The following is a 13,174-nucleotide window of genomic DNA, read 5'->3' on the forward strand; positions in this document are numbered from 1 at the left end:
TCATAATGTCAAATGTTTTCAAACAATATTACCATTAATAAACATAACTATGACAAGAATAGCATAGGACAGTGCTAAAGGAGAAAATGTTTTTATAAACAAGCTTACTTACAGTTGCAGTTATGTCATCTTTCTTCAATTCTTTGGGCTTGAGAAAATAAGCACCTATTGTAGATCTTTGATAGTTCCAGGTTGAGCAAGACAGCTTACCCTGATGGCAAGCAATGATACCATCCCAGTCACTCTCACGAGCTTCCTCTAAAACAAATTCATAAATGAAATTTAGTTTTATTTCCTCCTTTATTCATTCCTTCATCTATTATTTATTGAGCATCTAATTTTCACGTTATCTTCAGGCACTAGAGCTAGAATGATAACGCAAACAAGCCATTCCTGATAGCAATGAGTTTCCAATCTAAGATACTGATGAAAAGAAATTACAATAAATTATGATAATGTCTTATAAGAGCACTCAAAAGAGTTTCACTAAAAAATTCGGAGAGAGTATTACAAGTCTCTCTGGAAGGTGTGGTAAAACAAGCAGAAATTAACCAGGATGGGTTGGGGTGTATGGATGAAGGCACTCAAGAAACTGAACAAAAGTAAGCACAGCAAGAAGCATTTTCCTGGGAGGAATGAGGATAGATTAAAGCAAATGGAACCACATTACAAAAGGTCTTACAAGCCATGTTAAGGAAAGGGGATTCTACCTTAAAAGCAACAGTAAGCCACTGAAAAATTTTTAAGGAGTGAGGGGTATAATCAGATGTTCATTTTAGAAAGATCACTCAGGCTTAGAAAAGCAGCAGGAGGCAATCACAGTTAAAGAAACACCAGTAATAAGACTGTTACAGTAACCTTGAAATGGAAACAGTGTCTACAGTAATTTCCTATTATAATTTTCATTCAGCAAACACATCTATCTAGATTTAAAAAAAATCACTTCCTTTACATGAAGCATTGCTCAAAAGGCACAGCACATTAAGGCCTCAATATACTTAGATCTTCCTTAAATTAGCCAGAGCCCTATGTCATCATACTCTACTCTCCCAATAATTACATTAGGCATGTAACACAACAAAAAGAAGACTATAAAATCAAAGATGGTTCTAGGCTTTTTTTTTTTTGAGCAATGAATAGGTTCTAAAACTGACTGTTATGAGGAATGCAAAGATTGTTTTTTAATCACTCATATACAAAAGGGCAAAACCAGAAACTATTAGTTTACATTATAAAGAACTCATTTTTAATCTATGCACAAGACTACCATGAACCTAGCAAAATCATTCATGAAAATTGAGGAAACAAAGCAATACATAGTAAGAAATAAATGACAAAGCAGAGCATGTCAGAACACAACATGAAGTTACATACCTGCTGCAAACTTAGTTATGGGTGGAAGTCTCACTGACATGGTATTCTGAAGTCCTTTTCGTTTGACTCTCTTTTTATTTATTAATCCTAGGGTTGGGAGAGATAGGGACATCCATTAATCCTTTTTAACGAAAAATAGACATAAAAAAATGCTAGTCATTGTCACATTACTAGAGTTCAAGACGTTCCTGTTTAACACGAATGAAACAAAAAATTTATTACCACTATTTAATCATTTGTGAAGCTTAGCCTATATAATTAGATAAGAAAATGAAAGATGAAGTATAAACAACAGAAAAAAGGTAAAAACATCATTATTTGCAAATTATGATTGCCATATAGTCACATCAATCAATAAATCAACCAAATAATTATTAGTAGTTAAGAATAGTTTCACTGAGACCACATACAGAAACAAAAAAAGTCAGTTTCCTAACATACAGCAATAACCAGTTAGAGCTATAATGGAACAAAGATATTATATTCATAACAGCAAGGAAAAAAAAAAAACCCAAAACTTAAATATGTAGGAACAACTTGGAGAAAACTATTAAGTTCACAAAGGAACAGAAAAGACAACTTGAAAGAGAATATATCATGTTTGTAGATGAGAAGATATATAAAGATAGAAAATCTCTCCAAAGAGTAAGTATTTTGGATTTTGATTACAAAAAGACCCTCAAATTCACTTGTTCTTGTGAAGTTCATGTAATGTACATAGTGGAGAGGCTTAGCTTATCTATACGTATGCCTACGAGTCACCTCTGGAGGACCTCTTTTATTGCTCAGATGTGGCCTCTCTCTCTCTAAACCCAACTCTGCAAGTGAAACCATTGCCCTCCCCCCTACATGGGACATGACATCTGGGGATAAAGTCTCCTTGGCAATGTGGAAGACGACCTCCAGGGATGAGCCTGGCCCTGGCACGTGGGATCAACAAAGTCGTCTTGACAAAAAGGAGGAAAACAAGTGTAACAAATAAGGTGCCAGTGGCTGAGACAGTTCAAATAGTCGAGAGGTTACTCTGGAGGCCACTCTTATGCATGCTTCAGTTAGACATTGCTACCTATCATGACTTACCAAACCCCAACCAAAGCCATTCCTGCCAATCCTAAAGAATACCTAAGGCGTTATATAAGATTTTACAAAGGTTCCATGCACTAGGGTAACTTTCCAGAAACCTACAACCTCCAGATGGGTCCCTGGACCAGGTAAGTCTAGAAATGCAAAGGGGCCAGCCCTTCCAGAACATCAACTAGTTCCATCTCCCTATCCCATATTATTAACAGCCCCTTCCAACACGAAAAAGTTAGAATGGACATTGCCCAAATACTCCTAAAAAGTAGGAGAAAAATCAAAGGTGATGGTGGAGTTACACAGAGAAGGTCCGTTTAACAAACTAGTATGGGTGCTAAATCATACTGATATTTCTTTTAGTCTCCAGTACCTTAGAGAAGCTAGAAATAAAACCTAACATTGTGAAATTGTAACCCATACCAAACTCTGAAATCTGTTCTACAACTGATTGTTGTGATGTACTTTGAAACTTGTTGTTTTTATGTATATATGTTATTTAAAGAGAAGGAGGAGTATAACAGAGAAGATAGTATTTAACAAATGAGTATGATGCTGAATTATTATATTGATATTTCTGTTGTCTTCAGTGTCTTGGAGCAGTTAGAAGAAAAAAAATGAAAAATCATGAAACTGTAACCCACACCAAACTTTAAAATCTGCTCTATAACTACTTGTTAAAATATACTTGGAGATTTACTACTTTTTTGTATATATGCTATACTTCACACAGACATACAAAGTTAAAAAAAAAAAAAAAAGACCCTCAAATTCATCTGGAAGCTTAAATATACAGGAATAGCCAGGACAGTCATTACAAAGAATAATTATTAATAAAACTGAAAAACATTTTTGTTTTGTTAACAAAATGTTTCAAAAGCTGACAGCACAGGAAGGGAAAGAGAATAAAGTGAGTCCTTTAGAGCAAAAACACTGAACAATGCTTGCTTTGATGTTCTAAACTCCCTTCCTTTTCTAAAATCCTACACTCTACAGATGGCTCAAGTTAGGTTAACATCAAAGTCTTTTGGGAGGCAATACGTTTGTATCATGCAAGGTGTCTAACTCTTTTCAATAGCCTTACAGTAGCAACTCGACTGTATTGTCAATTGCATGCTATAGCAATTCTAAGGAATCTCACGACTGCCTCCTCCATATACGTTTTTATTACAACCAAGAGAAATGGAAGTTGATGAAATCTCGTCCAGTTGTCTTATAGAATCTAGAAATGTTTTATTAGTGACCAACTTTTTTTCCATCTTGTAAATGACTTACCATGGCCCAAACTCTTATTGAATTTTTCATGTATTGTGGAAAATGACTGAAGAGTTCCATCTTGACCTATTGATATATACAGAAAATTCCTAATCAAGCTCCATCAAAACTACAGACCACCTGAATCACAGATCTTACAAAATTAGATAATACAAAACCCTCTAAGTTATGGTTTGGGGGACTTAAAAGAGGGGCCCAGCTAGCAACTACTTTATTAGAATATTCAACTGTATATAAAATGTCATTCAGTTAAAACAAGGGATAACATGAGGAACTATAATTTTCAGCAAGTTATCAGTAGAAAAGACAATGACCATATTTTCTGAATTTTACCATTCTATCTCTGAGGACTTTTAAATAGAATGACACTCCAAGCTCTTCCTGAAGTAGTCACAAAGAAGTGCCTCATCACTTCAAGGGATATTTGAATCTAAAAACATGTAAACCTCAAACCTAATAAAATAGTGAGTATTCAACTCTCAATAAAGACTTGATGGAATAAACTAGTAATACAAAGGAGAAACTCACTTGCACTAAGAATTTGCTGCCCATTTTGTCCATAATATTTGATTTTGGTAAGAGGGGCACTATGACCCATTCTGAATCTTAACAGCCGACCTTCACCTGCAGGACCATCAAATATCCATATCTGTCAAGAAATGAAAAGGTAAGGTTCTTCTATAATGCACTAATGTACTATCTGCAAGTGATTAAATCACTTCCTAGTTACATAAACTGTCATTGGGTGGTACGTTCCAGGCCCTTAGCCTTAGAACTACAGGAGAGGAGTAGTAGGAGGTATGGTGGATAAGGTGTCACTCCTCTCACTTCACAGCAGTCATGTTCCCTGTTATGCTTTTTCTTTCATCAATACCAACACCTCATTCCAGATTACTTTTATCTTCTAGGTTCAAGGCTGATACATTAAAGTTGGCTTGTAATAACCCAAAGGGTAAGCTAGATGAGTCATTTATAAGATGATAACAATAATCACAATACCCTGAGAGCATTGTCAGCGCCATTTGTGACAAGAAGCGGCTCTCTATGAAGAAATGTCAGCCCAGCAATTGCTGTAGAATGCGCATTTCTCATTTGATTGATTAATTTTTTGTCTTCTAGATCCCAAAGTCCGATATGACCACAAGGGCTTCCAGCTGCCATAACTGGATGACCATCTGTTTATAAAAATAAGATACGTTAAGAAAAAAACTTAAACACACCAAAACAACCAAACTTGACAATTCTTCTCCCCATCTTCCTAATCTACAAGTTCAGAGTTAGAAAGACTAAGAAGGTATAACAAAGATATATACCAATAATCTATCCATATTCCTTTGGCTCCCTCTAACGCAAGCATTTCATTCACTACTGTTAGATTAAATTACAAGAAAACATCTCTCAAGCAAATGTCTATAATCTTCAAAGTACTGCAATTTAAGTGTTCTTTACTCTTATCAAAAAATAAGTTAAAATATACCTGTACGAAATGAAATCGAAGTAATTGGTCCCCAGTCTTGACGAAACTTCATTAATGTTTCATCAAACTTAATGTTGTGAATGATAACCTGACCCGACATAAGACCAACTGCAACAACATCCACAGCTGGAGCCTGAAAATTAAATTACAATACTTACAACATTCATTGTATTCTTAGTCAAAACAGTTTTAGTAATCCTAATGGTATATGTCATTTGTTATCAAAAGAAATAATGGAATGTCTTTCTGAAGGTAATGGCATATCTTAATTGCTATTTAGGAATTATTTCTCCAAGTTATTTCCCAGCTACAAATCTGACAGTCACCATCCCTTCCCTACTCCCCCAAAAATAGCTGCCTTGGGAAGAAAACAACCATAATTGAAAAGTAAGCTCATGAGTGAAATCACTACAGATCGACTGGATGGACAAAGAAAAAGAAGACAATTCCCAGAAAACATATAATAGCTTGCAACATGGATGGCAACATAAGAAGGAACTACAAAGGAAGTTACTTTTTATCTAAGCAAAATAGGAAAAACCTACAAAATAATCTAAAAGGCAAAATAAATTTGTAATTCGTCTTCCAGCTCTAATATTCTGATTCTAATCTTTATTTTATACAATGATTTTACATACAGACTCTACTATGAGTTTCTCTATTTTAGGACAGAAGACCAATGTACAATAACATTATAAAATGGTTTCAGGCTAAACACTTTATTGATTTACCATCAAGTGCCTATTACGTATTAGAATCTGTGTAGTAAGTCATGTCTTTTTGGATAGGGAAATCCTGAGAAAGGTTGATAGTAGTGAGCAAGGACATGGGAATGCATATAAATTGGCCAGTTATAGGTAATGGATATTTAAAAAGACAAGAAGGGTACACAGGCTGTGTATGTGACTAATATATATAACTCTGCATGCATATATTTATTCATTCATATGTCTTTTGTGGGCTTAAAAAACAAAAAGCAGCTCAATCTGGAGGAGTAAATATTGAATCAAATATTATGGTTTTGGTTTTTAAAAGCAAAAAGCTCAACATCATGACAAATTTCTTTTTGTAACACCTACAATCTCCCTTGCCTCACTGAACAACTCATCTCCACTATGCACAAGGCATTGGGCTACATTTTCGTAAAATAATTGATAAACAAAGGTTTCATGGCAACCACAGTTCTTGAGTCTAATTCTAAGCATGAAGATTTCCACAAAAGTTTAAAGGAAAAGACTTTACTCATTTTCAACATTTCCATGATGCTATTTCTATTTCTTCAGGGTATGAGTCATAAAGATAAACTAAATTACATTACACGGCTATTAGGTCTAAAATATGGTTGACCCTTGAAACTAAAAGATCCTACTACCAGCTTAGTTTCTTCTTTGACTTAATAGAAAATACTAACCTGGGTGGGCCATGGTGGCTCAGCAGGCAAGAATGCTTGCCTGCCATGCCAGAGGACCCGGGTTCGATTCCCGATGCCTGCCAACGTAAAAAAAGAAAAAGAAAATACTAACCTGCTGAAGAGCTGTCACTCCAATTTTCCATCCTGGAAATGTATAGAGAAGTTTACTACAAAAAGAAAAACAGTTGAAAGCTATTTCTTTCTTTCTTTTGAGAAAAACAGAATCAACTACATGTTAAAAAGTGAAATAACAGGTGACAGTAAGTCCTTACTCTACCAGATACCATTCAAGGTACATGTATTAAGTTTATTTAACACTCAAAACAATCGCATGATGTAGGTATTATTACCACCACTTTCCAGATAAAGAAACTGAAGCAGAGATGTGAAAATAACTGGGCTAAGAGTACATGTTTAATAAGTGGTAGACCTAAGCAGACTGATTCTAGATCCCAAGCAGTTAATTGCTATGCTATGTCATATTTTTAGGAAATTAAATGTCCAATAGAAAAAACATACCTAACTAAAGCCATTTTAAATTACAGACTACAATAAAAAAAAATCTATTATCAGGCAGACAGAAGAACTCAAAGAATTTTTCACAGCAATGTGTTTCTAGAAATAATATCCTAAAAGGGAATATATTATACTTTAACTATAATACTTAGCTTATGTTACATAACTGTTATATAACAATAGTGAATTTGCTCTAAATTTCAGAATCGAGCCATGAATGATAAAAAATAAATCCATGGAGCAAGGATATGTGAAATCTTTATAATACAAATCATTGAAGTATTAAATAATTAAATTCTATTAATGGGCACAGATTGATTACACAAGGGATATTCAACATACAACAAAGAGTGTAAACACCACATAAAAAACCTAAATAACCAATTACAAAATGGGAAAAAGACTTAAACAGACACCTACCAGAAGAAGAAATACGGATGGCCAAGAGGCACATGAAGAGATGCTCAATGTCCCTGGCCATTAGAGAAATGCAAATCAAAACCACAATGAGATATCATCTCACACCCACCAGAATGGCCATTATCAACAAAACAGAAAATGACAAGTGCTGGAGAGGATGCGGAGAAAGAGGCACACTTATCCACTGTTGGTGGGAATGTCAAAGGGTGCAACCACTGTGGAAGGCAGTTTGGCGGTTCCTCAAAAAGCTGAATATAGAATTGCCATACGACCCAGCAATACCATTGCTAGGTATCTACTCAAAGGACTTAAGGGCAAAGACACAAACGGACATTTGCACACCAATGTTTATAGCAGCGTTGTTTGCAATTGCAAAGAGATGGAAACAGCCAAAATCTCCATCAACAGAAGAGTGGCTAAACAAACTGTGGTATATACATACGATGGAATATTATGCAGCTTTAAGACAAGATAAACTTATGAACCATGTAATAACATGGATGGACCTAGAGAATATTATGCTGAGTGAATCCAGCCAAAAACTAAAGGACAAATACTGTATGGTCCCACTGATGTGAACAGACATTCGAGAATAAACTTGAAATATGTCATTGGTAACAGAGTTCAGCAGGAGTTAGAAACAGGGTAAGACAATGGGTAATTGAAGCTGAAGGGATACAGACTGTGCAACAGGACTAGATACAAAAACTCAAAAATGGACAGCACAATAATACCTAATTGTAAAGTAATCATGTTAAAATACTGAATGAAGCTGCATCTGAGCTATAGGGTTTTTTTTGTTTTTGTTTGCTTGTTGGTTTGTTTGTTGTTGTTGTTTTTTACTATTACTACTACTTTTATTTCTTTTCTTTATATTAACATTTTATATCTTTTTCTGTTGTGTTGCTAGTTCCTCTAAACCGATGCAAATGTACTAAGAAACAATGATCATGCATCTATGTGATGATGTTAAGAATTACTGAGTGCATATGTAGAATGGTATGATTTCTAAATGTTGTGTTAATTTCTTTTTTTTTTTTTCCGTTAATAAAAAATAAAAATAAAAAAAAAATAAAATAAAAAAAAAAAAACCTAAATAAAAACTATAAGGGCAGAGACAATATCTCAGGTCTTATTCCTGAGCCTAGTACAGAGTAGGAAGTCAATGACTTTTGTTAAATTGAACTGAAACACTGATTTAAAATTAAAAACTAGGACAAACACTAAACTTTTGATAATCTTATTTCCTTTACAATTCTCAGGGCTTTGGAAAGGATAATCTGGACAGTCCAATTGTTTTGTTTGTTTGGTTTCTTTGACACCTTACAAAGAATCCTGTGAGCTGCTGCCTTTTTTCCTGGATAAATGTTAAAATAACTGTTAAAAGAATTTAAAATCTTTTGTCTGGCTCTACAGCTATACAATAATACTATAACAGATATTCAACATACTTGCGGTTGATGATGAAAGTATTTTTACCTATAAACATTTCTAAATACTAGTACTAGTTTATTGAAAACTAGAAGCTGCTTAGTGACAATCACATAATTATTTTCTGATGGCTACAGACTTCTCTACAGTTATATGGATTGTTCACACACTTAGTGAACCGTCAGAATATGCTTTTCAATTAGCATTTATGAAATAGTCTACCATGTGCCAGGATCACATCACCTTTCACGTGATCGCGTGAGCAACAACTACAAATATAGGTATATTTATTAAGAGTATTCCAAATAAATATACAAGGGTATGCCAATTTGAAGCTATTACGTACCCCAGAAAAGATATGTCCTTTAATTCTCATTCAATATTGCTGGGAGAGATCTTTTTTATTGTTTTCATGGAGATGTGACCCACCCAACTGTGGGTGGTAACCTTTGATTAGATGGTTTCCACAGAGATGCGTCTCCAACCATTCAAGGTGGGGTTGCTTACTGGAGCCCTTTAAGAGGAAATCATTCTGAAAAAAGCTTTAGAGCCACCAGAGCCACCAAAACCAACAGAGCCCATGTAGCCGGAGATCTCTGGAGCAGAAGGAAAATGTCCCCATGGAAGCCTTATGAAATGAAGAGAGAAAGCTAGCATGGGCTCTTCCAGCTGACAAATAAATCCTGAACATCATCAGCCTTCTTGAACCAAGGTATCTTTTCCTGCATGCCTTAATTTGGACATTTTTATAGCCTTGCCTTAATATGGACATTTCCATGGCCTTAGAACTATAAACTTGGAATTTAATAAATTCCCCTTTAATGCCATTCCAGTTCTGGTATATTGCATTTGGCAGCTTGCAAACTACAACAAAGGGTAAAGAGAATGACAGATTTTGTTTGCAATAGGAAGTATATGATGCAGACAAAGGGGGAAGTATTGATGTTATCTTCAAAATAAAACACTTACCTGGATTTTACATTCCATAACTGCAAGCTTCCTTGTTCACTGCCAAGAAGTATTTTATTCAAGTAGGTACTCGGATGCAAAATTGCAGAAATTTTAAACACAGATTTATCAAAAGTCAATTGCAGATACTCTTCTACAAAAAGCAAAAGTTATATAAATAGCATAATTATTTCTTATAAAATATTAGAACTTCATATACTCATAATTATCACTTAAACGTCTAGAATATCAAGATGTATATAGTAATACGAATCAAAGATTTTAATACTAATTTATAAACATTCCTTAAGAAATTAAATAAATGCAATAAATGGCAACTAGTAAATATAATCTAGACTGTCAAAATTTTTCTAAACATCCTAATAAAAATACAGTTAAAAGTTTTATTCACTTCTGAATTGGTTTACTGAAAAGAAAAATAAGGATTAAAAAAACTGATTTTAGAAATCAGCCTTAATATTTTTTATAATGTGATCAGAAGACAGAATATTTCAGATCAAGTGCTTAAACTCAGCTCTTTCAGGGGGGTGAAAAAACAAATATCTGTGAAGTTTAAGTAATTTAAGGATATAAAAAGTAAGAGGTAAATCTTAATGAAATTAAAAACAGTATTTCTGGAGAGAGACAAACCTGAGACAACTAAGAGGGCGGTATAAGATGCTCCATGGTGCCATTTCCCCATAGAATCTTTGAACAATTAGCAAAAACTGGCAGAGCCACTTGTCTCAAAACTCCAGAAAATAGTTATAGTGTTGCAGTAATTGGGTGAGTGCTGAATCAAGAAAACACAACTTTTAAAAAACTACAGGAGAAGCTAGTGGTGCCCTTGCTGATCCCTCCCCCTATCTTCTCCCCTACATGCTGTGGAGATAGGCTGTGCTGCCATCGTGGTTCTCTGGCCATGTTCCTGAGAACCCCCATGTGCCTAGCCTACTGTATTATCTATGTATCAGTGCCAATCTAGCTAGTAGCAACTTGAAAGACTGACCCAGGAAACTCCTCTCTGGCTCACTGTCCCAGAACCTGTCCTGTAGCAGAAGCAGTTTGCTGACAGCCAAAGTAGTGAAAGAAACAATTAAATCAGAGCAAACTAGGGCAAAGGATTGCCTGCTTTAAGAAATAGAACACCCAGAAGGGGAATTGTTGGGTCCATCAGAATTCCTGAAAACCTGGAAATTCCTAACGACCACCAGCAGATACAAGCTCAGGACAAGACAGAGGCTCTACAAATGCTCAGATGAGACAAAGAGTATCCTGCACCTCACATTCACCTTGGACTTATGTTCTGAGGCCAAAATCTAAAAGAGAGCACCAACAAATTCAGAGCCAATTTGCAAAGACTATGAAAGGGGCTTGTTGAATTGGTTTGTCTGTTTTTATTAGTTCTTGGCACTTAAGGAAATTTCTGTCACATCACGAACTGGATGCAAACTTAGGGAACAAATAGCTCAAGGACTAAATCCCACAGTTAAAACACTAAAATATTTAAAATGTAGAGTATGTAACAAAAATTGCAATAAAAGTGAAGAAATATGAAATAATGCTCCCCTCCACCACCGGAGGTACAAGAAAAAAATCCAAAACCACCAATGCAGAAGACTAAATTTTGGTTTAAAAAAAAAAAAGATTCTTGATATACTCAAGGAGACAGAGGAAAACACAGAGAAAGAACTAAGAGATACTATAAAAACAATGAACGACCAATGTGAGAATCTCAATAAAGAAACAGAAATAGCAAAAAGAAACCAAATCACAATAGCCAAAATGAAAAATTCTGTAGAAGGTTTCAAAAGCAGACTGGAGCTGAGAAGAAAGAATCAGTGACCCCGAAAACAAGATAACCGAAATGATTCAAGCTGGGGAACAGAAAAAAAAAGAATGGAAAAAAGTGATTAACTCTATGAGACCTGTGGGACACTAACAAGTATATCAATATATGAATTATGGGAGACCCAGAAAAAGAATCAGAGGCAGAAGGAATAGTCAACAAAATAATGGCAGAAAACTTTCCAAATTCAACAAAAGACATGAATAAGCACATTCAAAAGCCTAATAAAACCCAAAAGGTATAAACTGAAAGAGCACCATGACCAGACAGACAGTAGTCAAACTGTCAAATGCCCATTATAAGAGTCCTGAAAGCTGCCACTGAAAGTCAATATGTATGTACAAGAGAGTCTCAGTAAGATTAACTGCTCAGAAATCACGGAGGCAAGAAGGTAATGGGACAATAGATTTAAAGTAGTGAAGAAAACAACTGCCAATCAATACTTCTATCTGGTGAGACGACTTCAAAATTGAGGGGGACAAAATAGATCAAAGACCTAAAAATACAAGAGCAGAATTATCAAATTCCTAGAAAACACAAGGAAATATCTTTAGGACCAGGTGTTAGCAATGGTTTCTTAAACTTTACACCCAAAGAACAAACAACAAAAGAAGAAACAGTCCTCATAAAATAAAAAAACCTTTTGTTCCTCAAAGGGCTATATCACAAAAGTAAAAAGACTACCTACACAATGGAAGAACATATCTGGAAACCACATATCGGATAAAGTATTAATATCCAGTATATATAAAGAAATCCTTCAACTTAACAACAAAAAGACAACCCAGTTTAAAAATGGGCAAAAGACTTGAATGACACCTTCTCAAAAAAGATAAACAAAAGGCCAGAAAGCCCATGAAAAGATGCTCAACATCATAAGCCATCAGGGAAATGCAAATCAAAGCCACAATGAAATACCATTTCTCAGGTATTAGAATGGTTACTATTAAAAAAAACAAACACACAGAAAATAGTAAGTGTTGGAGAGGATGCAGAGAAAGAGGAACACAATCATTGCTGGTGGCAATGTAAAATGGCACAGCTGCTGTGGAAGAGAATTTGGCAATTTCTCAGAGAGCCATCTTATAGAACTACTACATGATCTGATAATTACAGTATTAGGTATAAATCCAAAAGAATTGAAAGCAAGTACTCAGATACTTGTACACTGATGTTCACAGCTGCCATTACTCAAAACTGCCAAAAAATGGAAGCAACCCAAGTGTCCATCAACCAATGAATGAATAAATAAATAAAATGTGGTATGTACATACAATGAAATCTTATTCAGCTGTAAAAAGGAATGAAGTCCTGATATGTGTGACAATTAATATTGATGAACCTAGAAGACATCATGTTGACTGAAAGAAGTCAGACACAGAAAGACAAATATTGTACA

The 13,174-nt window shown here is 34.8% G+C and overlaps 1 protein-coding gene across 2 annotated transcripts in view; it reads right to left on the reverse strand.

Moving 5' to 3' along the window:
- The window catches only part of WDR36 (WD repeat domain 36), a 45,619-nt gene that overhangs the window by 18,608 nt on the left and 13,837 nt on the right, over positions 1–13,174 (reverse strand). For both annotated transcript variants that reach the window (XM_077139000.1, XM_077138999.1), the window contains exons 5-12: positions 9,948–10,080; positions 6,724–6,778; positions 5,201–5,333; positions 4,723–4,898; positions 4,252–4,372; positions 3,724–3,789; positions 1,375–1,461; positions 113–258 (exon numbers count right to left, since the gene is read on the reverse strand). In XM_077139000.1, the coding sequence (XP_076995115.1) occupies positions 113–258; positions 1,375–1,461; positions 3,724–3,789; positions 4,252–4,372; positions 4,723–4,898; positions 5,201–5,333; positions 6,724–6,778; positions 9,948–10,080 (917 nt within the window). The remainder of the gene's footprint in view (positions 1–112; positions 259–1,374; positions 1,462–3,723; positions 3,790–4,251; positions 4,373–4,722; positions 4,899–5,200; positions 5,334–6,723; positions 6,779–9,947; positions 10,081–13,174) is intronic.

The sequence above is a fragment of the Tamandua tetradactyla genome, chromosome 21 (genome assembly GCF_023851605.1).
Source record: "Tamandua tetradactyla isolate mTamTet1 chromosome 21, mTamTet1.pri, whole genome shotgun sequence".
NCBI classification, from domain to species: domain Eukaryota; kingdom Metazoa; phylum Chordata; class Mammalia; order Pilosa; family Myrmecophagidae; genus Tamandua; species Tamandua tetradactyla.